The sequence below is a fragment of the Gobius niger genome (assembly GCF_951799975.1).
Source record: "Gobius niger genome assembly, chromosome: 11".
Classification (NCBI taxonomy): domain Eukaryota; kingdom Metazoa; phylum Chordata; class Actinopteri; order Gobiiformes; family Gobiidae; genus Gobius; species Gobius niger.
Window position 1 is genome coordinate 29,179,042 of NC_136862.1, and position 25,019 is coordinate 29,204,060.

The window sequence follows — 25,019 nt, forward strand, 5'->3', positions numbered from 1 at the left end:
TCCAGCTCTTTTGTCGCTTTTTTGTCAAATCTCGTCAAGTTTTTGTCCTTTATTGTCCCTTTTTTGGGTGACTTTTTGATTACGTTTTCATCGACGTATTTCTCTCTATTTTGATGATTCTTTGAAGCTTTGGGTAAAGCCAAACTGAAGAAATTGCGCTCGGTAAGGACGGGGGTTAAGAGGTTAAGAGGGTAAAGCTCGGTCAGCATCACGTAGCAAAAGAACGCTACTGAACTCTACTCTCGCGATACAAACCCCGCTCGCTAAATCCCGTTGAGTTGGAAGGAAGGAAGCTGTTTTTTTAATCCATCGCCGACACAACAATAATGGCTGCTTTTCTACAAATGTACCCTTGTTTTGTGTTAGATTTAGGGGACAATAGTGCGCCGGGGACGTCTGCAAGCTTGCTTTAGGACCGTGTTTGCTGCTGGTAACCCGGTAAGACGGTCTTTTCCTCCCATCGCATCCTTTCGAAAAGACCGCTAGCATTATCAATCGCGATGCAACCAGACCGTGTTTCAGATATCCGCTGTTTTGCAGGGCAACGGCGTTTCTGTTGCTTTTAATAATGATTTGCTCGTAGTTTTTTAACACCAAGCGATAGACCATTACATAAGTTTCAATTCGGCTTTACTCGAAAGCGGTGAGCTGTGCATGGTTTAGGATGCTGCAACAGTCTTTCATGGATTTTTGACACATTTTGGAAGTGACATCCAGCGCAGAGCGTTCAAAATGTCGTTGTTGTCTCCTCCAGTTTGCAGTTATAGCTGAATAACACCACTCGTTTGTGTTATATGTGTATAACAATTGAGCGTAGTGGGGAAATAAAAAGTGAGGCCTTTTGAAATGTTTGTTTCCACTGTTTTTGTCTGTACGGAAGCCATTTAAACAAGGAAAATTGCGTTTCTTTTTTATTTTGTTTTCGGGGGCTTTTTTCTTCGTATTGGCAGCAAGGAATAATGAAGTAATGCCACGTTTTGGAAGCACCTGGCCCTTTATTTAAACCTGTTTTCGTCAGGTTACACAAGTACAATTCGAAATAAACCGCATTATGCAATGGGAGGACAGTCGTTTGGCTTGAGCAGGTTGTCGATATATCGCTGTGTTTTATTGACACGTTGTTGGTTTGTTGCCATGACAGTGTCGCTCTGCTGCAGCGGGGATTACGTAATGCTCGGTGTTCTCCTCCATCTACCGGTTCAAGCCGGATGAAACCCGCTGCAGATGTAACGCAAAGTCCCTTGATCTCTTTCTATTTTTTGCCGTCCATTTTGACCTATATTTTAGTCTTTTGCCATTAAGTCAGAATCAAAGCCAAGCCGTCTCCAGGTCAGATGTTAATAGTCAGGTGGATACAGATGCTCTTCAATGAAATGGCCAGAATGTGAATGAATGAGCAGAGAGACTTTACTGAAGATTCCCATACTAAAATATTTGCCGTCAAGAACTAGAAAACATAATAATGTGTGGAAGATTTGCAAATCTGCAATATCAGGATAATGTCAAGAAATGTGTGAAAAATTGGTAACAATTTGAGGGATAATTGCAGCAAAAATGAGGAAAAATTGTGTAAAAAAATATGGTTAAATGAGGGAAAGAAATCATCAAAAATTAGCAAAAATTGGGCATAAATTGGGAAAAATGGGGCAAACATTGGGCAAAAACATTGAAAAAAAAATGGCCTGGTGCAGATTGGCAGTGATGAAGTTAATTATAAAAATAGCTTGTACTGAACTGTAAGCCTGAGGTGACCGCAGAGCCGGGGCCCGACAGTACCTGCGCATCCCATGGTTATTCGACGAAGAGCGAACCCATTTGCGGGTCAAAAACGGCTCCACTGTGCAGTAGTGCAGGGCAGAAGGGGAACAAAATGACCTCAATTCAGGCCTTTCCCCTCTGCGTGAGACACCACTAACCACTAAGCCACTGTGAGACTGGGATTTAGCACTACACCAGTCTATTTCTCCACTTTTTAAAATGGCAAATGGTCACATTCTCTCACCTCCAGTCCCTGACCCACAGTTTGGGAACCGCTGATTTAAAGCTAACTGAAATCTGCACCTGACGATTGTTTCTGTCTGACCTCTGAGAATTAGCCTCTGAGTCGCCTAATTCGTGTTAGACAGTGCACATTCAGAGAACCGGAGTTACTGTAAGTAACTGCGCTCATGAGAAAAGTGAGGATTCAACTCCTCCTTGTGACAAAAAGGCCCCGGACAACGGCTTTACTCTTGTCTATTTGCCAAACTACTGTCCTGATTCTCCGCTGTAGACAATAAGAAGAGAGATAAATGAGTGTGTGGCCAATGCCCAGAGTCCGCGCAGAGAAAATATGATTTGTTTATGTTTGCGTATTAGAAAAAACGTCTCTGGTTGACTTTTCTGAAATGATCATCTTTACAAATCCAATATGCACAACATTTTTGTGTCAAATTTTGTAACGACTTTTTCCTCTGTCGTTTTACTTGATTAGCCACAATGCATCACCAGAGGGCTTCATATTCCCCTTCCCTGCGAAGAACCTAACGCACGCTGCTCTCCTCCCTCCAAAAACACTCCACGACGAGCTGCAGGTAAAAGCCTCACCAAAGAGAACTCTCCAAAGTGTCTAAACTCCGCTGTGTCTAAACGCTCCGCTGTCCCTCTGCGCAGGACGACTTTGCTGTTGATCCAAGTCCACTGGTGCTGAAATCATGGCTGGTGCTGGCGATTACCCTGGTGAGTTTTAAAGAACTTGACCTTTTGTTATGTTCATGTTTTTGTTTTGTTTTTAGGAAATGCAATATGTAAGATACCATTGCTTAAAGCTAGGGAGTTATTTTCTTTATATTGCGACCATTTTGTTGTAATTAATCTGGCAGTAAGTCACCATTCTTACATGCTGTTGCTGTCCGTTGTGCCCGCAGCCATCGAGGGCTCGGGGATGGGCGGTATGAAGCTGCCCATCGGGATGACCAGACGAGCCCTGAGCTACGACGACAACCTGGAGGCTCCGATGTCCACGCCGCCACACGACATCAGCATCAACAACCTGTGGAGACGCCCCGTGATCCCCGAGAGGAGGTTCTCCCAGCTGGCCGAGGTCAGAGGCACCTTCAGAGTGGCCTGGCAGCGGAATGTTTTCTTTCTTTCTCCATTGGATAGTTGGGACATCAACCAATTACAAGTCATGAGAGTGAAACATCATAACGTCATCAATTCCTTAAGAAGCATTTAAATCCAACATTACATTTATTTTGTATTTTCCAATTAGTTTCAGTGCTTATTTTTTTTACTCTAAAGTTAATCTAAAATACCCAAAAATGATGTCTTAAAATACATTTAAAATTGTGAGTTTTTCACTTTTTTCCCTGCAGATGTTGGGTGCGTTAAATATATTGTACTTTGACGTTTCACAGCATGAATGAATTGGACTTCCTGCTCCCTGCGTAAACCTTGTACCGTGTATATAACCTGAGTAGATCATTTATGAGGTGAAAAGGCTCAGGCTCTTTGCCTTGGATGAACTCTGACAAGTTTTAGCATAGCCTGGTAGCTTTCCTTAGCAACTTCCTTATACTGTTTATCCAGTTGAGAAAAAAATGCAGTTAAGTATGAAGTACACAGGTCTTAAATGCAAAGCTCAAGTCTCTCCTGGACATTATCTATCAATGCTCCGTAAATGCTCTTCAGGATTCTGACTTCTGTCTTCTTCAGGAGGATGACAACCCCACAGCAATCCGATCTGCAGTGGACTGCGCCCCCTCCAGGCCACCGGCTTTAGTGAAGACCAAGGCGTCCTCTTTAATCATGAACTCCCTCATCACGAGTAAGACCCAGCACATTATGCAGCTCTGTGTTGAATTAGAACAGTATGTCACTTTTATTTGTACCTGTTTACACAACGTTCACCCGAGTGTGTGTGCGTTACGATGAACCTAAGGTAAATGAAGGTGTGTTCAATGGTTCATTTTGTCTTGTTCCTGCGTCTGTCCCCTGTGTCCTGCAGAGCACACCCACGACAGCATGTCCAAGTTCGAGCAGAGGGCGGGGCTGAGCGACACCAGCTACACTCCCCACAAAGGCCTGACCGCGGAGGAGACCAAGCTCCCCCACCGCATGCCCGAAGCCCTGCAGGTCAGAATAAGCTGAGGGAAACAACACAATTTGTACTTCCCCCAAATGTTGTCACTCAACAGTCACTCATATTCAATGAAAACCCTCAAAGGAATAGGCCACCGTTTTTACATACTGAGATATGTTCTTACCTTAGCTTTGACGAGTTCTTTAGGACCTGTCTGATCTTCCCCCGTGCCTTCAGTCACGTAAACACAGCGCAGACGGCGTTAGCATTTAGCCTCTCCCTCTCTCCACTATAGCTCCAAAACAGGTCAAGATAGAAGCTACCAAGCTCTTCCACGTTTTCCCTATTTAAATATGGTTACGTGAAGTGTTCCACTACAAAGTATAATTACACAAAATTAAACAATGTGGATTTTCTAAGCAGATAAAAGGGGGAACTATATTGTAAGGCGTAATAATACCAGTAAGAGTAGTTTGGCATCCGCACAGTAAAGTGAAGATTACTGCGCGGAGACAAAATTCATGTAAGCTTCTTCCTAGTTTGTGTTATCATGTTTTAGTTGTTTTGTTGCGGTTTTTAATGACGTTTTCATCGCTCTTTTGTAGCGTTTTGGCCGCATTTCGTTTTGTGTAATGAAACTGTGATCAAGCCTCAAAAACGTGCTGAAAACACAACTAAAAAGGGGAAATTGTGAAAATCATAACGAGAAGGAAGCTTAGATGAGATTCATTGGTCTTAGCTGGAATATTTGGGTAAAACTGAACTGGATAAAACGTCCTTGGTTAAGGTGTGGGTTTAATTACACTCATTACAAAACACTTGGGTCTGGAGCTCCTTGTCACAAAGAAATTAAAATTGCTTGTATTTCTCTTCTTTTGCGTCGACAGAAGCTGCAGATCCAGAGCTTGGAGCAGAGAGAAGACAAACAGAACTCCTCGGCCCAGTCCACTCCATCCAACACTCCCCACAGCTCCCCCCGACACCAGCGCAGGTACAAGATACTGTCATTGATGAGAATTACAGATCATATAATAATTTGAAATGAATGGATCATTTACCAAGCGTTTGCTCATGTGCTAAATGCGTACCTGCAACAGTGGAGCCGCCGCACAGTCAATTGTGCAAAATTACCCACATAGGTACACATGGGTATCGGTACTTTAACAATACTTGCTTTATGACGCCGATACCTGAACGATACTTTATGATACCTACTAAAATATTGGTTGTCTAGAACCAGAAAACAGAACAATAATGTTGATTTACTACATAGAATAGTATTTCTGAAACAACCAGGTACCTTCCTTTTAACCTCTTAACCCCTAATTGAACCAAGCACATTTTCTCCAGTTTGGCATTACCCAAATCTAAAAATAGCCACAAAAATAAAACACATACAAAAAAGCGATGAAAGTGCATCTAAAAAGTAACAAAGTTGGCAAAAGTTAGATGGGGAAAAAAGTGACGACATGGTAACAAAGCGAGGAAAAAGGTCGGTTTAGATCAGTTTGGTAGGTCTTGGCTTTCAAATAAGGGGTTACACTGCCCTATATGCTGGAAGCTCCAATCGAGAAGCTTCTAGATTTGGGTAAAGCTGAACTAGAGAAAGTGCACTCGGTTAAGGCGGGAGGTAAATGCTGTCCCAGGGACCAATCAGTGAGGAATGCGCTTCTGTATGGGCCTGATGGTGGGGAGCTGACATTGCTGTAATACCACCCCCTAGTGGCCAGGGGCGACTCCAACAGACATTTGGGGGCATTGATTCTAATGGGACTTCAAACGTCCCAAGAACGGTATAAAAGCCTGGCTCCAAAGAGTTTTTCTTTTTCTAAAAATCGCTATGACCCATGTGACCACGCTGGTGTAGGTGAAATGTTTTTAACCACGCTCGTTTTTGTTTATCAGCCCGAAATTTGGAAGTGTTTTCAGTGCATTTTTGCCCTTTTAAGGAACAGGAGCAGACAGAGCGGCCATTAACACAGGACTCGGGAACCTGAACGGGACCCACTCATCTTTATTATCTTATATCTATGCCCTGGACCCAACAGGCATGAAAACTTTGTATCTATATGTAAAAAAAATGTGATACTTTAATTTTTCAATACCATGGTATCGTTTAACGGTGCCCAGCACCTTATCGGCTGGACATGGCCGCAAAATAGTATATTTTATTTTTCAGCGTGCACTCGTTATTTAGCACCTGTCTTTAGAAATGTTTTGTCACTCACTAATTTAAGTTCAAAAGGCTCAGACTACTGTTGAGGTTTTATTGTTCATATTTTTTTCCTCCTAATACTGTCTTTTGACTGCTTGTCTTGGCTGATGATTATTTAGAATTCAAAGCAGCCGAAAGCTAACGTCTTCTCCTGTAGTGGAGGTACAAATATGGCTCGTTTCTTTCACGTACGTTCTGTGTCATGCAGAGGCTGGTTCCAGAGCACCGGCTCCGAGGCCAGCATCACCTCCAGCTCCAGCTCCAGTGTGGACATGAGCACAGGTGACCCAGCGGGGGGCGCCGTCGAGCGCTGGGGCGTGTTTGCTCCGCGTCCGATCGTTCACAAGTCCACCTCCGACGTGGGGTCTGTGGCATCGGAGTCCACAAACACAGGTAAGTTCAAGTCAAAGGTTAGATAACCACTCTGGTAAAGTTCAGTGTCAAAATGCAGCGTGTCGTAATTCTGTTTTTCTTGGCGAGCAGCAAATGTAGACCTTGACTTTAACCTCTTAACCCCCGCCTGAAGCGAAAACATCTTTTCCAGTTTGGCTTATTCCAAACCTGAAAGCTTCTTGAAAATAGCGACAAAAACAAGAAAAGAACGAGGATATAAACGCAACAAAAGAGCAACAAAAAGTGACAAAAATGAAATGAAAAAGAGCATGGAAAAGCTGATCACACAGCAACGGTGCCCGGAAAAAGATCCATTAAGATCAGTTTTGTAGGTCTGTAAAATGAGGTGTTACACTGGTCTATTGGCTGTAAGCTCCAGTCCAGAGGCTTTTAGTTTTGGGTAAAGCCAAAAGACAAACACAGGACAAATGTTACATAACCACTCTGGTACAGTCAAAATGCAGCGTGTCTTTAGTCTGTTTTTCTTGGCGAGCGGCAAATGTAGAACTCGACTTTAACCTGTTACGTGCGCAGACTTTTTGAGGGGCAGGTGCTCAACCATGAAAAAAGGGCAACACCCGCCTCCTGTGATTTGTTAAAACATTATTATAACACTGCCACTGAAATTGATATTTAATATAACATGCACAATACAATGTCAGCATTTATCGGTATTTTTGACGGCATCCCCGATAAACCGATAAAAAAAATTCGGCCAATAATTAGGCCCGATAATTTAAAGCTCAAATTGCATTGAATCTGCAGCTCCAGCTCGCTGCCTTTCTCTCGGCAGCGGCGCCGCCCGGCTCGTCCTGCAGCCCGGAGCTGCTGCAGACTCAGGACAGCACATTTACAGCAGCAGATATACGCTCCCCCCGGCCGACTTATGCACAGTTTTAGCTGAAAAATACGAAGAGTATTCCAGCAAAACAGCGCTGTGCAGGCGCTCTCCGTGACTTTTTACATGGAAGTCACTTCAACATTAGCACCGCAACAAAATGAGAAAAAGACGAGGAAATGCGAACCGCAGACCTGCGCTCACGTAAGTTACTCGAACAGAGCGAGGCCTAAACCGATGTATTTCTTTGTATTTCTGATAAAATAAAGACGATAGCCCCGCGATTGAACTGCTATGAACGAGAGAAGTTTAACATTGATGAAATGAGCCGCTGCTAGGCACAAATGCATAAATGAGCCCAATGCAGGAGAGAGTGTCTTGTTTTGGTGCTGTAATATCGTATTATTAGTCAAATTTGAATCTGTCACAGGCACAGATTTGGCATCACTTCTTTCTCATGTCAGAGACGCCTCTAGACTCAGTGAAATACTATAATACTGTCTATATTCCAGTGTTGTACCTAAGAATTCATTAGTATGATGTCAACAAAAAGAAAAATACTAAGAAGGAAGTAGTAGTAGTAATATTCTTCTTTTCTTTTTTTTTTTTTTTTAATAAGATGTGACACAGATGAACAGAGTCAGACCTGCTCAGATAATGGAACTGTAGAAAAACAGCTTTAGAAAAAGGTGGAGACCCAAACCCAAAGTAAAACTCATTATTTGATTTATATTTATACACTTGTATATTGCTGGGTAGAGTTAATACATTTTGGGCAGAACTGTGAACTGTTACATTGAGTTCTTGTCACAAAATAAAGTGCAAATATATATACATAATTATCGGTGTCATTATCGGTTATCGATGTCGGGACATGCAAAATTATCGGTTATCGGGTCAAATTGGCATTATCCTGAAGAAAAAATTCTACAAAAAAGAGCCAAAAATGAAATGAAAGGACATGAAAAAAATTACAATATGGCAACAGCACCAGGATAAAGATCCATTAAGATCAGTTTTGTAAGTCTTCGCTTTCAAATGAGGCGTTGACACTGGCTTTAAGTAAAGCTGAACTGGAGAAAATGCAAGGCGTGGGGAAAGAGGTTAATATGACTTTACTTTAGGAATATTATTATTGTATTTATCATTCATAAAGACGCTGCATTTGACGTTTTGCACACAGCAGTGTAATCTCGTATCGTGGGGAAAATGGGTCAGTAGTGTCTGTTTTCAGAGTTTGAGTTGAATTGGCCAGTGTTTGGACAGTGGGGGGGGAGTTTACCTTCTGGAGTGGACCTTCAGACTTTTACAAATTGTCCGTGTTCCAGCCAAAGTCTCATATAAGACCGGCACAGGAGCAGTTCGGGTCACTTTCTCAACAGCCGACTGTCAAAGCAGCGTTTGGAGGCGCACATGAGGGGACACTTCTCTGCACACTTACAGTCTGTTGTAGAGGATGACTTTGGGTAGGTAACCCGCGTCTGCTTAGTTACATTTTGATGTTTTCAAAGTTGGGAACGTGATTTAATTTTGGAGTAAGTTGCATTTGAACTTCGGGGAGCAGCGTTGCACAATGAATCAAATCAGATAGGTCCATTATTCTGCTTCATTTTGACTTTCGCAGCTTCGTTGAACCCCTCAGCCTTGAGATTTCTGGTGATATAACTTGAAACATGTGTTGACCTGTTACCTGCCCCTGAACTGAGCCCTTTTTCTCCAGTTCAGCTTTACCCAAATCTAAAAGTTCATGACAGTTTACAGGCCAGGGCTTTTCTGGCACATTTTGTCGATCTTTTACACTTGTTTTTGTTGCTATTCTGACGCTTTTTTTCAAGAAGCCTTTAGTTTTGGGTAAAGCCAAACTGGAGAAAATGCACTCGGTTAAGAGGTTAAGAAACCACAGACGGGATCAGAACAGGTTTGATGTAGGTGTGAAGGTGTGTAGACTTAAAAACTCTGAGGAATATTATCACGGAGTTCTTTGCATGACTTATATCGGAGTGTGGGCTGCTAAGGGAGACTGACTGAATATGAAGGGGCAAAATACCTGTCCAGGGGTCTTATTTAAAAAAAACTGTCCGGATTTGGCCTCCTTTTGTCCGTGAACTTTCTACATAAGGTCGTTTGTCGTAAGGTTTGTCATCCTCAAAAATATCCCGTGGCTGTAGAACCAACACCCATTGTTTAGAGTTTGAGGAATAAAATGGAAATGGTTTTGTAAATGGTGGGTAAAGCATTCATTTCTGTGAGGTGTTAAGGCAAAATGTAAATGCTGGCCTGTTTGGGAGATCATTGCAGAGTTGAAGTGGAAAGACACAGCACAAAGACAAACAAAGCAAAGACCACTAGAGGGCGACAAAGACCACGGGAAGTTTGAGAAGCACTGCTGTACATAAATCTCACGCTGAGAGAGACCAGATTTGTTTTCCTAAACGTCTCATACTCGTACTTCTGGTTTTTTTTTAAAGCCAATTACATTTTCTTAACATCGAATAAAAAGATTCCTCGATCACAGAATTCATTTGGCTCAGATGGTGAAAAAGAGGTTCACATTAAGAATGAGAGGTTTATTGTTTAGGGAAGGTCTGATGTGGTAAAAAGTAATCACGACTATTTCGATCAATCTTGATTTTGCACTAAATAATTAATAGCTGATTCATGAACCCAGACAAGTCCTGAGGGTAAACCTTCTTTTAAAGGAAAGACATGGACGTCCACAGCTCTGAACCAGTCTGCAGAATCAGAAAATATGCAGTAGCCCCTCCCCTCAGCGTTACCACGGAGACATGTTACTCACACCATGTGACTAAATAATATCAACAAAGTTTATAGGCCTGTGTAGACCTTACAATCATTATATGATAACATGTACATTCTTGTTTCGGCATATCATATTTTCTATTCCTATTATGCAAAAGTGTTTCAATTTAATCCAAAATTGTTTTAAATATAGCCTGTTTCCCATTGTTTTTTGACCCTTTGTCCTCACTTTTGAGCTCAAGTGTTCTACTGTTCAGTCTTCCTACTTCTGTCATTCTTTTCAACAATTAAAACTGCACATTTTTCTTTGTCCTCAATGGTAAACGGAATCATTTATGGAATATCAAAGAAACAATATTATAAGTTTTATACGTTTCTTTCATCAGGTAGATACAAGGCAAGAAAGAACATCGACAATGTTGTTCCTTGGGCCTTTACACTTGAAAAAAAAAATCTCCCAATTTTCACAACCCAATGTTGGGTGAGAGCAATAAATATGGTTATATAAACCTCTCCATAAAAAATAAAGAACAGTGCTTCTATTCTTGTATTTTTCATTGTCTCACCAAATTCTCTTAGCTCTTGTACTGTCTCCCAGGCAGCAGTAGGGGGCAGTGGAGTAAACGGGTGGTGGGTTGGGGGTTGGGGGGGGGACAAATAACCTTCACATTAGTATTTCTTTTGTGATGTACTCATTTACCATTCAAATCCCCGCCATTGAAACCTCTCTCTGTCGTATCCACAGCCGGCTTCGCTCTGCAGGCGTACCGCGGCGCCCAGAAACCCAGCCCGATGGAGGTGATGAAGTCCCAGGCCACCCGACTCGCCGACCCGACCCCCCAGCAGGTCAACCCGCCCAAGCTGGAGATCCCGAGCGTGGAGGGGCGCAGGCAGGGCGGGCGGCCTCACAAACTCAAGCACCGGGACATGAACGTCCTCACGCCGTCCGGATTCTGAGCTCACCCGGCTGACGCGCACACCGCTCCGACCCGCAGAGGAGGTCGTGTTCACGCTCTAGGAAGGTCTTCTGCTTTGTCGTTATTCCAGACGGACGGAAAGAGATGATTTGTGATCGAACGTCGACACATAAAATACACAAATGATAGGACCTCGTGTTTCCAAAAAATCCCTCCTTCCTGAAGTTTGTGGCATTTTTTGTTCGGACCAAAACCTGAACCACATCCAAACGTTTGTAGTACGACAGCGTAAAGGCTAATTCTGTAGGTTTTGTGATGTGGTTGAAGAAATATACCATGACATCGGCACTAACTATTGATCGTTTGTGAAAACATTTGTCGGAGCTACTGCCACTTAGTTTAGTTCCAGAAGGAGCTCGTTATTGTGTTTGTTTCAAAAACTTCCGATGAAGATTTAAGAAGGTGGAAGTTGATCTGGCTTAGTTTTAGCCTGTTCGCGTTATGAGAATATACTGAAGTGGGGCCCTAACAACGAAAGACCAGTACGTGAAGGAGGACGTGACTGTTTTCTGGTCGTAGATTTACAAATGTTAGTGAAGTTTTATTATGTGTAAAGTAGAAGTAAATGCAGCCGAACAGTGGACGTCCCTTTGACCATTCGACCCAAATAAATGAAAAATGACGACACAATGACCAAAATGTGAGGGGAGATGGGAGCTGGGACCAGGCTTTTCTTAAACCCGCTTTGGTCCGGCTTGGTTGTAGATGAAATGCAAATCGAGCACCTTTTTTGGAGAGAAGGTGCAGCATGTTAAAATTGGAGAAAAAGGTTCTTTGAAAATGAAAAATGTTCTTTGTTAAAAAAAAAAAAAAGCACTTTATACCTGATCGAACCAACACACTTGAATTATTGTACGTTCAATTATTATTTTTTGGTTGTTAATTGACCAGACTGTAAACAAAAAAAACTGAAAAAAAGCTTTGATTCTAATCTAAAACTACTTTCTCAGGAAACTTGAAAAGAATAGGTTTTTTTTTTATTTTGTAGTCCAATTATGAAATGTTGCTTTTGTTTGCTGCTTTTTTTTCATTTGCATTACTGCTGCCCCAAATGATACGATATGCTAAAGGCTGGAGATGCATTGGAAGAGGTCATAAGTGAAGTTGTAATGTTTTCGATCGAAGTCGCCGTTATGTTGGGTCGATGAGGCAGATTCATAACATTTCGCCATCCAGAATCATTCCATAGATTTCTACTTTTTTTTTTTTCTAGCTTCGTTAACAAAAATAATGATAGTAACGCCACCTATGAATACAGTAGCCGTAGTGTAGTGTAGATTGCTCTAGCTTACATATGTATGAGTAAGGAAATAGCTTGTTTATATTGAGATCTTTATCTAATCAGCAGCCGAAATGCGTCACGTAAAGAAATCGAAAGAAAAGTCGACTTGACTAGAAGTTGACTAGAATAGTTGACTAGAATAACAAGGCTTTGTTTTTACTGGAGGCCACTGTTATATAAATAATAAATAAATCCTTGTAATATTATTGAGCAGTCGGGACATTTACTTTCAAGCTGAGAAATGACCAACCACGCACCGTCGATGGGTGTAAAGTCTTAAATATGGTTTACTTGTGCCTTGTGTTTTTATGTTGGAAAATGGTAGAAGACACAAGGAACTAATGTCCAGCTCTGGCGGCCATATTGTGATTGTTCATAATCTACTGAAGAACGCCCTTATTTACTTTTGTTTTAAATTTCCTTTTATCAGGGCGGGCTCTGGCTAGCTCGGTGCCCAAAGCTGGAGAGATGCTTTGATCAGTTTTGAGAGGAATTATAAAAAATGAATTTGTTAATGACCAATTTGGCACAATCTGCTGCAGATACCGGCCGGTTCGCCTATGCCCTGACCCTTACCCTTTTATCCACGTTCGTGTGACTGTAGCTAATATCTGTTTTGAATATTTTAGCGCTTTTATTTATTGAAATCTATATCCCTCTTTTTTTTACGTGACTTTTCTGTTCGAATTCCGCTGCTCAGACAATCGCAACATGGCCGTCACATTTGCCAGTTTTGAGCGCGGGAAAGGGAGACGGGACTAATTTACTCAAATCTGCACAAATGAAACAAAGAGAAGTTGATTTAGCTCGATGTAGGACTTTTTAAGTTTCAACGTTTTCGTGAATGACGTTATTATTTGTGTGCGCCACTGACTGACTTTGATTTTTGCACTCAAGTTGAAGACTGTTATTTGGCCAGTATGTGAAAGTGTTACATTGTGGCTGTAACGACCATGACTGAGTAGACTGAAACGATCAATTGTCTTGATGTCTTTAAAAAAAAATGAAATTGTAAGTTGTTCACATACACCATGAGAGATGGCAATTTGCGCCTCAGACAAATAGGTTGGGTTCACGCTCTAGAATTTCAGATGGAGGGCAAGAAACTGTGGCAAGGAGTCTCCATTTGTCAAATTAGTCTCTTGGCTTATGGCAAAATCTGTTTCATATGGACAGGTGCGGTAATTACAAAGACAAAAACCAAGCCAAAACATCTGCAATGTGACATATAGAATCCCTCGCCGTCCTCCATCTCAATAACAAGCCATTTGTTCAGCGTGAACTCAGCCTATAAAACGTAACATTTCAAACTTCTGTATTTCCGTGTCGATGTTGTGGCGATGTTGTCCAATGCAACAGTTCAAAAGCAAAAACAAGCGAAGACCTTTTGACGTCGTTACGTTTGACTGAAGTGTGTGATACTTGTGTGTTATGGAAATATTTCTCTCTAAAATGTTTTTTTTTTTTTTTCCAGCCAAATAAATAATAAATGTTCACACAGTTCAACCCCCGTCTGCCTTTGTTTTTGTTAAAAGGAATAAAATACCACAAAAGACACTGTGACAGGGTTTGTCCGGGTACCAGCAAGTCAGAAGTAATGCTTTTTAATGCCCAAATACAGTACTTTTAATAACACATACAGAGTTCAGTCCTCAGGGTTTTGCAGCAGCTGTTGTATGGCATGTGACATTAAACCAACACACCTCTGTTAGTTAATAAGAAAAGAAAATGAATCAATGAACAAATAGATATGTAAGATTATGACAAAACAAGGTAGGCGCTCATAAGCTATTGCTTCAGTCCACTCCTTTTGAGCAGATTGTTGACTTCTCAAATAAATAAACATAAACCAAACTCTGGAAATTGGTCCAGAAACAATCCAAAACAATGGAAGGAATAAAATAGAAACCACTTTGTCTCAAAGTAGTATGTAAACTTTATTTATTGCAATATTGTTAGACACATTAGTCACTGACCATCTTGGTTGAATCTCAGTAATGCAGAATTCATTTATTAACTTGAAATTGTCCATTTCAGGTTAGTAGTGTATATGTATAATGTCTTTTTTTAATCTTTTTTTATATTGTAATTAACATTTAGTCATATTTTTGTTTTTTTTGTCAGGTATGGCCAAAGTGAACTTGTCTCTTGGCAGTTTGGCACATTTTTGTTTTGGGTTCTAGGTTTCTTTTTCTGCGACAGGAGTGGGAATAGGGGGTTGCTTGCATTTTCCCAGCGACCCCTATGCCCGGTTTGCTAAAAAATAAAATAAAGATGAGGGTCCATTGCTATAGACTTTGTAAAACTCTCTCTCTTGCCCGCGGCTTTTGCCCGTCGGCCTCCTCGTCCCCTTCTGCTTCTGTGATCTGTTTGTACGTCTGGAAGAACACGTCCATCTCTCGCTGCAGTTTGTCGTTGCGTTGGTCGGCGTTGGCTTTGGCGCGCTCCATGTGTCTGATCTGAGTCTCCGCGACACTGTGGCTGCGTTTCTGCTGTTCCAGGGTCAGCCTCAGAATAGTGATTTGCCTCTCCAGGACGTCGTTGCAGCGCTCTAGTCTGCAGAAGAAAAACACTTAACACTCTTTAAACGTTTGACAAACAAATAGTATGATTGTGATTCAACTCGGAATAGAATTTTCACTATCAAGATTGAGAAGGGATTGTCAACATGTCCAGGACCATTCATTTGTTAGAGAAGAAGTCCTATGGCACCCCACATTCATAAATGGACAGGGTGTGTGATGAAAGGTCTTGTGTTTCAGAGTTTTTAGAATTAACCGCTCTCCTGTGGGGCTACGTTCAAGCGACAGCTGATGTAAACCACTTCCTGTTTCGTGCCAACTTTTTGTTCCACCCTTCTGTACCACATTTAACGACACACCATGCAATATATTACGCCCAAAGGGAGTTCACGGCTCCAATTGCGCAAAGCTGGGGCCATGTATGTGGTCGGGTTTGCTTCAGGAATAAAAACAATGCATCTCTTCTTTGAAAAGCATTATGAAACCATCAACGGATTAGTTTAGGCTGCAGAACCTGCCCAAACTGCTTCATATTTACATGTACTTCAGCACCTTTTGAAAAACGTCTAAGAGCAGTTTTACCACATGTCAGTTTTTACTTCTACTACTGTAATATTATTTAGAAGTAACGGTAGTCTTGCTTGAGGAAGACTCTTTCCACCACATGCATTCATTGGAAAAGTCTGAATAATGGAGTTATTTTATGTTTTGTATACGTAAAATGTAAACTTTCTTACTGTGTACCCAACAATATACCCACCTTTGGATCCTGGCCTGGTACTCCGCCCTCTGTTGGGCCATCTGCCGCTGTAGCTCGGCCAGCAGGGAGTGCTCGTCTTTGGGCTTGCTTGCTCCGGCCTGCCCCTGCTGGTCCTGGAGCTCCAGAGGAGGGCCTGATGGGAGGAAGACCTCGGAGCTGCCCGTGCTCAGTGGGCTGCCGCTGGGCTCCGAACGCGACGTCGGGGTGGTGAAATGCAAGGATTCAAACGGCTCCTCTTTGTCAACACTTTCTCCGAGAATTAGCTCCATTGCTATGGGTAAACTTGCGTGTCTTTTTGCAGAATGGGCCGGGCTTTGGGTCTCCTCCAACGGGATGATCTCACAGGACGACCACGAGGTTGAAGATTGCTCATTTTGTTCGTCCAAATTGTCTTGTGGTTCTGCGTTTTCTGCTTGAACATTTTCAAACGAGCCACTATTACTCGCACTCCCTTTTTCTATGTTGTCATAAGCAGAGGGTGTGCTGCAAATCCCAATGCTGCTGGCCCCGCTGAGCGACGCTAGTCCCTCATTGGGGGCGTCTTCAGGAGTCCAATAGTCCACGTTTGGATCTCGTATATCGGGCCAGGCTTCAGTCCAGCTCAGGCCATTGGGGTTGGAGAGAGGCAGAGAGGGTTCGAAGTGCGCCCCCTGGCTTTCGGTTTGGTGCGGGGGGATGTTGAGGAAGGGGCTTGTGGAGCGTTGGGGCTGGAAAAGGCTTGTTTCAGGGTGAGAGGAAGTGTGGCGATGACCCAAGAGCTTCTTCTGGTAGAACTCAGATTTGGACACACTACTAGGAATACAGGGACAAAGGGAGACATGGTTTTTGAGAATCCAATAAGGTTCATGTTACATTCCAAGAAGCTCTTAGATTAAAGCCATACTGAGGAAGATTTCAGGAAAGGAGGAACCAACAATGGTAGTAGTAGTTCATTTATGAATGTGGCACGGGTTTTTGCATTGTCTATTGACATGATGCTTAGTTGTAGTGTTAACATACCGTAGTCTACAAAAATATGCCTTTTTACACAAATCAGTTTGATTCGGTAGAGTCCCTGTGAGACAATGGGCCAGATCTTGTGTTTCTAAAGGCAGACTGTACTCTGATTTAGACTTTTGCGCTCTGTGTAACCTTCAGCTTCAGACATGGCGCAGTATGTGGGCTGGACTGGGGCTGCATTGACTTCCATGACAATATTATGCACAGCAGTGGTCCCTGCCCAAGATTTTCCTCCTACAGACTGTGCCAGACTGGAATATTTTCTGCTACTGTGGGTGGCGCACGTGCTGGTGTTTATATCACGCAGAATGGAGTTTGCCCCGCTCTCTTTAATACTGGCGCAAGAACAGGACCATTGATATATTGAGGAGATGGACAGTGTTTAACTCACAGTGGAAGAAATACTTTGTAGTTTGTCCTGCGAGCGCTTAATAAGACGCACGAGGCTGTCCGCGATGTTAATGTAGAAAAGAGGAGAGCAAAGAGGAAGCGCTTATATGGTCAGCACTGTTTGTAGCTACGTGACGCCCTCAATCTACCGGGGAAAGCACTGGAGCACCGTTTGCATGCAAGATTCCAGCTCCATGGAAGATCAGGCTCCTTGTGTTTATATAATATTGGGCTGTGCCAGTAGCTGTGTTTCCAATAGACACGCAAAACTTGAATGCTGCAAAAACAAAATGTTGAAATCGTTTTTCCTATATTCATAAATATTGAAATAGTAACCTCTGTTTCATTGATCATCACCGTCTTAATGTAGAAAAGAGTGCTTCCACCCAGGACCAGGGCTGTCCATGAACCAGCCTCTTTTCTAAAAATGATCAGAAATGTGGAGGTGGGACCCAGGCCTCAGCAAATCTATCGATGGCCCTGCCTTTAGTCAAAGCAACATAGCAACATGTCCATGTATTTTATGCTTCAAAATTTAAAGTATGGCTTTGATACTAAGGTAAAGGGCTGTTAAGAATTCCATGCAGATATTTTTGTCTCGCTTAATGTTTGATGCTGTATTTCAGTTACTCTCATATAAAGCAAAACAGGTATGATTCATCTTTGAGCACAAATGACTTAAGTGACATTTCATTTTCTCACAGTAGCATAATCACACAGAAAGTCGCTGTTTTACCTTTGTCCTGCCTGGTCGTTGTCTTTCTCCGTGATGAGCGGCAGAGACAGCTGGCGCAGGCAGGGGGCGGCATACGATGTTCTGAGAGACGAAGGAGGCACTTTGGAGAAAAGACAGTGGTACTCTCGGATCAACTCCAGCATCAACACCTGCACCAGCGCCGCTCCTGGTCCAGGGATGGGAGAACATTCACTTACAGTCAGTTCCATAAATACTGGGACGTCGACTCAATTCTTATGTTTTTGGCTCTATAAACCACCACAATGGATTTGAAATTAAAAAGGCGTTACACTGTAAGCTCCAGTCGAGAAGCTTTTACATTTGGGTAAAGCCGAACTGGACAAAATGCACTCGGTCAAGGCAGGGAGGCAACAGGTTAAAGAACAAATAAAAATCACGGACAACTGAGTAACGGCTCCATCTTCTTCCATGCTAACAACACTGTTCATTCATTCAATAGAAACCCTTAATAACAACAGATCAGTGAAATTCACCTTGTTCTGTATGAGTTTCCTACCTCCCACAATGCTTTGCGGGTCCTCAGCTTTGGAGCGGAGAATGTTGGGTCCGAACACAGTGGCCAAGTTCTGGCAGCCCATTTTATTGCTGCTGGAGTAACTCTGCACTTCGTTGAGAAATCTGGACAAAAAAAACGAGGCAAAATGATTTGATAACTGACTGGACCATCATTGTGTGGAGGCGGCTGCTTTTGGCACTTACTGACAGATGAAGTTGAGGAGGTTGAAGTTTGCGACCGGAAGCTCGTGAAGCATGTATCTCAATTGGACCAAACCCTGAGACAAAAAAACAATACAGGAAACATTTTCAGGAATCTCGCGAAAAGGCTTAGCTTCACAGTTTATGTCAGATTCATGTACAAACTAAACTTTCTCTTATAGCGGGCTAGTCTACAACTCTAAAGCCTGGTCACTTCTCCTTCTTTACAAAGACTATAGTCCAATGCACATGACTGACAGGTAGATTGACCTCTCAGCACCCTGCCTTAAAGGAATAGTTCACCATTTTTCCATACTGAGATATGTTCTTACCTGAGCTTAGACGAGTTGATGCGTACCTGTCTGGTCTTTGTGCGTGCCCTCAGTCACGCAAAAAGACGAAAGATGTTGTTTGCATTTTGGCCTCTCCCAATGTATTCCTATAGCTCCAAACGGGGTGAAGTTGGAAGCTACCAAGCTCTTCCACGGGCACAAAGACCAGACAGGTACGCATCAACTCGTCTAAGCTCAGGTAAGAACATATCTCAATGTGTAAAAACGGTGAACTATTCCTTTAACCGAGCACATTTTATCCAGTAAGATCACAGCCTATAGGCCAGTGTAATGCTTCATTTGAAAGCTAAGATCTATGACACTTCCATCCTTTTGGTCAAATTTTAGTCAGTTAGCAATGTGTTTCTGTGCAGTTTTCTCACCCGTGTGCGGTCGGTGGACAGGCTCCTCCCACACTGTAGAAAGTGTTGGTAGTGGCTGTAAGGCACCAGGGGCTCAGGCAACTGACGGAGGTAGAGCTTCAGCAGCGACGCCACAGTGTGGACATCTGTGCCACTGCAGTGAGAGATGGAAAACTCTTCAGTCATGAGCGGAGTTTAACCCTGCATGGTTTTCTGAGGGGAACACTTGGTTTTGCTGGGGTGGCACGAGGACAGGGGTTTTGAAGCACTTTTTAATCACTTTTCTGAGGGATACCAAATTAACTATTTCGGGTTATGTTACAGACTTGGTCTAATTTTATGTTGTGTGCTGAATATTTCTGAGGTGAAATATGGATCAACCAACCAAAAATCAATGCTCTGCTATGACCAACTAATGCTAACAGTAACGAAAAGGTTTGGATTTTGTTACTTACAATGTGCAAGTCTGCATTCATATATGCTTAGTAACATTCATTGTCAACTTGCACTACAGCATTAATATTTATTTTATTTTGTATCCCATAAAGAAGAAAAAGAAGCACTTTATTTATATAGCGCCTTTCACAGACATAGTCACAAAGAGCTTTACATGAGACAATGATGCATTGAAACTGAGCACCACCTGGGGACAGAAACGCTGTCCCGACTGCAAACATCTGGCCCTGTGACCTCCACCATGCATTCACACATACATCATTCATTGTGGCCTATTGTGCATGTTTTAGTGGTAGGGGAAACTGTAGTACCCGGTGGAAACCTCCGCAGACATGCACATTCCAGAAGGTGAGAATCGAACCCGGACCTTCTAGCTGTGAAGCACGAGTGCTAACCGCTGTGCTAATATTCTTCATGCAAAATCAGAATCTGAATCCTAGAATCGCCCTGCGTGGCTTCACTCTATGCAACATAAATGCATCACTGCAATACAAACAATAACAGGCAAGGCAGCCAAAATAAAGCCAAAGAAGTCTGTGTGTTAACACTGTAAAGAAATACCGTCTATGGAGTTTATCAAAAGTATTTACAAGTGCCAAGCTGGAGGAACCCAACCTCTAAACGAGAATTATTTTTTGCCTTTGCCATCAGGACGTCATGGCAGTGTGAATACCGGACAGAAAATGACACTGAAATCACATTTTTTTGCTTTTTCAGTTTATTTATTGTTTTTCCATAAAAGATTAACTCATTTTTTAGTTTTGTCTCACTCCCATTCCTTCTCGCTGCAGATTGAAGTTCTATTTGTAACCTTGTTAAGATAACCATGCAAAATGTGAAATTTAAACTTAAACATTTGATCGGGACTGTATTATTACAAGAGGGTTGTGTCCTCCCAAAAGTGCTGTATCAATGATTCTCGTTTTGTTGTAGCTTTGAAGGCTTTCTGACCCCAAAACCAACGTGTGCAGCTCTTCAACACCTGACACAAGGAGAAAAAAGTATTTTCTTTTCATGATCCCAGTTGGTAAACCATGCCTCACCTGTTGAACGTGGGCCTCTCCCCGCAGTCGTAGGCCTGCCTCAGCTCTTGGACCATCCGTGTTTGACCTGGCCGCCGAAACAGACCCACCTCCTGAAGCCCTCTGTCCCGAATGAAGTTCACACACTGCTCCACCACGAGGGGCACTAGACGCACGCCGTATTTACGCTCATAAAGAACGGTCTCCTCCAAACGCTGGCCAAACACGCCTGGAAAAACAAACAAAAAACATTACATTGGACTAGTGGAAAAGCTGTGGAAAAGATGTGCTTGCCACTACAATGGGACATACATATTTTAAGAGGTTTAAAAATGTCCATTCTACCGTGAAGGCGCTTTACATTGCATTATTCATTCACTCCATACTTAGTGGTGGTAAGCAACTACTGTAGCCACAGCTGCCCTGGTGTAGACTGAAGCGAGGCCTTCAGTCTGTGCCATCTGCCTCTCCGACCACCACCGACCACTCACTCACTCACTCAATACATTCACCTTTTAACTTTAGTTCATTAGCTTCTGACTTATTATTATAAGTTAACATAACATTTGGAATCTGCACAACATTGTTATCGTCATCTCATAATAATTTGTAATAATTCATAATTTGTCAGAATAATTTACCTTCAGTTTTTACCTTCCAAACTGAAGGTTATAAAAAACAAAACAATGGGGCTGAACTTAGACTACCTCGTAATGGGTTGAGGTAAACTTTAACTGTGTAATAGTTATAGTAAGTAGTTAAAAGGGTCTGACACATGTCTCATACACAGAAAAGTTTAGAAAACCTCTCATAAAATAGATGCCTCACTAGAATTTTAAGTGGCTTTCTCTTTATTCTTAAAACATTAATAGAATATCAGTTCCAAATGTCATGCCTATATCCAACTAAACATTTTAAACAATTAGTTCCTAGTATACTAGTATGTATAACTTACATTATCAGGTGGCTTAAGTTTCAACTTACGTACTGTAAAAATAGCATTTAGTATATTGGTTTGGCATGAATTATTTTTGACAGTCATGATTCTCCTAATTTAGCTCTATGTTAGCCTTGTTTTTGTCCCATTAATTCTCAATTTGAAAAAGCTGAATGAAAAAACAAATTGCTTTCGATACTTTAGTTTGGATTTAGTGTGTTTACTACAGTGTTAATTTTGACAAGATATTTTAATTTAGTTTTAGTCTTAGTCTTTTGATGAAAATGTATTAAATTTAGTCGAGATTTAGTCAAAAAAATATCGTACATTTTAGTCTAGTTTTAGTCGACTAAAATTGCAAGTAAATTCAGTCGACTAAATTTAAGACTAATTTAGTCGACATTTATAATGTTCGTTATAACCAAATTTAATCTTGCTCCTCTGCTTCATGGAGCTGCTCCACATGAACAAAGGTCAGAGCTGATCCTTTGGCGGAGGATTTACATGACACCAGGCTCTTTCAGACTCTCAGTCTCTCCTTTTCATTTTTTATTTAGTCTTATTTTGGTCAACTCTAAAATATCTGGGCATTTTAGTCTCATGAAAAACCTTTCATTTAGTTTTAGTCCAATTTTAGTCAGCAAAAATATCACTTTGATTAAAATTAAGACTAAATATTTTAGTCGATGAAATTAACACTGGTTTACTATGTACCCCACAATAACAGTTATTGAGTATTGCAGTTTTTTCATATCCCTATGATACTACCGCATATATCCAGACCTCTTTACTGTAAAATTGGCGAGCTACTGTATACAAGTACCCGTGAAGGGGATCCAGGCTCCTTTGTTGAGAGTCTTGAGCCACTCGTCTCCTTGTCCTGCGCTGTTCGAGAGGAAGAAGTACGAGCCAGGACTGGCCAGAACATCTCTGTTCCCTGCAGAGAGAAACACCCGACCAGCAAATCAATGTTAAGTGCATTCATAGTGAACATTTATAACGGACAGTGTGGAATGTGTCATTTGTGAACATGTTTCATTAACGTTGGCAGAGTATACTGTATATGGCTGCTCCTGACAGGTTAAAGTGCACCATAACCTGAAAAGGGGTGTAGGGAGAGAGGAAAAACCTTTATGGCGAGTCCGATCTTGTTTCCAGGACTTGAAGCAGCTGAGTCCCATAATGCACTGCTCTGGAACCACGGGGTTTTCCGCAGATTGACACAAAACTATGGACGGAAATTTGGAGAGTTTTTAGAATAATATGTGTAATTTTAGGGTGTAAAAGTCTGATATGTTTCAATAGTGACATAAATGATGAGGAAATGACAACAATGATATTTTCTCACAGAGGCACGAGTTATTCATTTATTGTTATTTTAATAGAGAGTACAGATACATTTTAATATGACTCAAGTAGAAGTAAAAAAGTACCGTATGAAAAAAACGGCTTCAAAAAGATACTTAAAGGAACACCGTTTTTCCATACTGATATGTTCTTACCTGAGCTTAGATGAGTTGATGTGTACCTGTCTGGTCGTTGTGCGTGCCCTCAGTCACGACCAAAGATGTTGTTAGCATTTGGCCTCTCCCAATGTATTCCTATGGCTCCAAACGGGGGTAAAGTTGGAAACTACCACGCTCTTCCACAGGCACGCACAAAGACCAGACAGGTACGTATCAACTCGTCTAAGCTCAGGTAAGAACATATCTCAGTATGGAAAAACAGTGAGTAAGTTTTATTAAGGTAATAGGTAAGTAGAAGTGAAAAAGTTCTATGTGATGGTCCAAGAAGTACAGTTACTTCAAAAAGTTACATGTACTTGAGTATTGCCTCTAGTTCACAGTGTGCATTTTAAACACGTCCAGGAGCGTTAAATCAGCGCTCTTTGCTTTTGTGATTAGCCGATTGCAGCCATTCCAATTGCGATCTCAGTCAGCATTCAGCTCTCTTGAGGGGTACTTTAAGCCTCTTACCCCCCGCCTTAATCCAGCGCATTTTCTCCAGTTTGGCTTTACTCAAATCTTAAAGCTTCTCCACTGGAGCTCACAGCCTATAGGCCAGTGTTTAACACCTCATTTGAAAGCTAAGGCCTACAAAACTCATCTAAACTGATCTTTCTCCTTGCATTGTTGCCATGTTGTCACCTTTTTCACATCTAGTTTTTGTTACTTTTTGGACACGTTCTTATGCAACATCCTTGTTCCTCTTGCTCTGTGTTTCTTGACACTATTTTGTTGCATTTTAATCCTCTTTTTGTTTCTTCTTGACGCTATTTGGATGTTTTGTTTGTTGCTTTTCAAGAAGCTTTGGGCAATGCCAAATTGGAGACAATGTGCTCGGTTCAGGTGGGGGTAAAGAGGTTAAGAAACAGGCGGCTCTGTGGGTCACGTTTTTATTTTCACATAAGCTCTTAGCTCGCAGTAATAAATCAGTCACCAATTCATTCTCAGATCTTCATAAACAAAAAGCTTCCTGCAGTCTCCGGGGGACTCTGTTGTAATTGTATTATTGAGACCTATGAGTCTAGGGCCACTTGGTGAAAGCCCCTAATGCCCGATACCCTTGGAGATGGATAGTCCAGACTGAGGCTTAATCTACATAAAGTGGTCGCATTTGTTCTTATGGGCATTCTATATTATACATAATTCAAGGCTTTTTGGAATACTGTACTTTAGCAATCTGATTAATCGCAGAAGTCTTTTGATTCCAGGGCATGCAGAACGCCTGTGATCATCCTCTGAAGGCATCTGCGCGACTGGAGCAAAATACAAGAAATGCACAAATGTTTGACTCCGACAGAGAAAACAGTTAATCAATTTGGGCAACGGCGATCGACTTGTAAGTGTGAAATCTCAGCTAATACCAATGCAAAAAAATGTCTTAATAAGTTAAAATTATACTCAAGGTAGAAATATTTAGCCTTAATTTCAGTGACTTTGAAAAAAAAAACCACAAAAACGCGAGAAATCTTAAATGAGTTTTGTAGGTCTTAGTCAAAAGAGGCGTTACACTGGCCTATACATGCCTTTCAGTCATGTTGAATACCGAAGAAGAATTATGCAGTTCTACAACATGTAGAAATATCTCTATTCAGGATATAAATGAAAGACAACTGGTTAACAGTGGCATGTTTCTCCAGTTCGCCTTTTCCCAAAATCTAAAAGCTTGTTGAAAAAAAAAGCCACAAAAACGCGAGAAATCTTAAATGAGTTTTGTAGGTCTTAGTCAAAAGAGGTGTTACGCTGGCCTATACAT

General features: G+C 41.7%; 2 protein-coding genes and 1 long non-coding RNA gene across 3 annotated transcripts in view; 1 reads left to right on the plus strand and 2 right to left on the minus strand.

The window, feature by feature from the left end:
* The window catches only part of LOC306970430, a 441,258-nt gene that overhangs the window by 240,440 nt on the left and 175,799 nt on the right, over nt 1-25,019 (minus strand). Inside the window, exon 2 of the long non-coding RNA XR_013793393.1 lies at nt 12,782-12,931. This is a non-coding gene — a long non-coding RNA (uncharacterized lncRNA). The remainder of the gene's footprint in view (nt 1-12,781; nt 12,932-25,019) is intronic.
* On the plus strand, nt 260-11,858 carry kiaa1191 (KIAA1191 ortholog). Its single transcript, XM_079565818.1, has 9 exons — nt 260-438; nt 2,474-2,573; nt 2,653-2,718; nt 2,907-3,082; nt 3,697-3,808; nt 3,989-4,116; nt 4,951-5,054; nt 6,487-6,671; nt 11,015-11,858. The coding sequence occupies exons 3-9, from the start codon at nt 2,694-2,696 to the stop codon at nt 11,224-11,226; spliced, it is 942 nt and encodes a 313-aa protein (XP_079421944.1). The 5' UTR covers nt 260-438; nt 2,474-2,573; nt 2,653-2,693; the 3' UTR covers nt 11,227-11,858.
* On the minus strand, nt 14,787-22,966 carry LOC306970196 (rho GTPase-activating protein 24-like). Its single transcript, XM_079566074.1, has 9 exons — nt 22,891-22,966; nt 22,585-22,698; nt 20,846-21,053; nt 19,368-19,500; nt 18,656-18,729; nt 18,453-18,574; nt 17,936-18,101; nt 15,811-16,602; nt 14,787-15,084 (listed from the first exon to the last, which is right to left on the minus strand). The coding sequence occupies exons 1-9, from the start codon at nt 22,940-22,942 to the stop codon at nt 14,817-14,819; spliced, it is 1,929 nt and encodes a 642-aa protein (XP_079422200.1). The 5' UTR covers nt 22,943-22,966; the 3' UTR covers nt 14,787-14,816.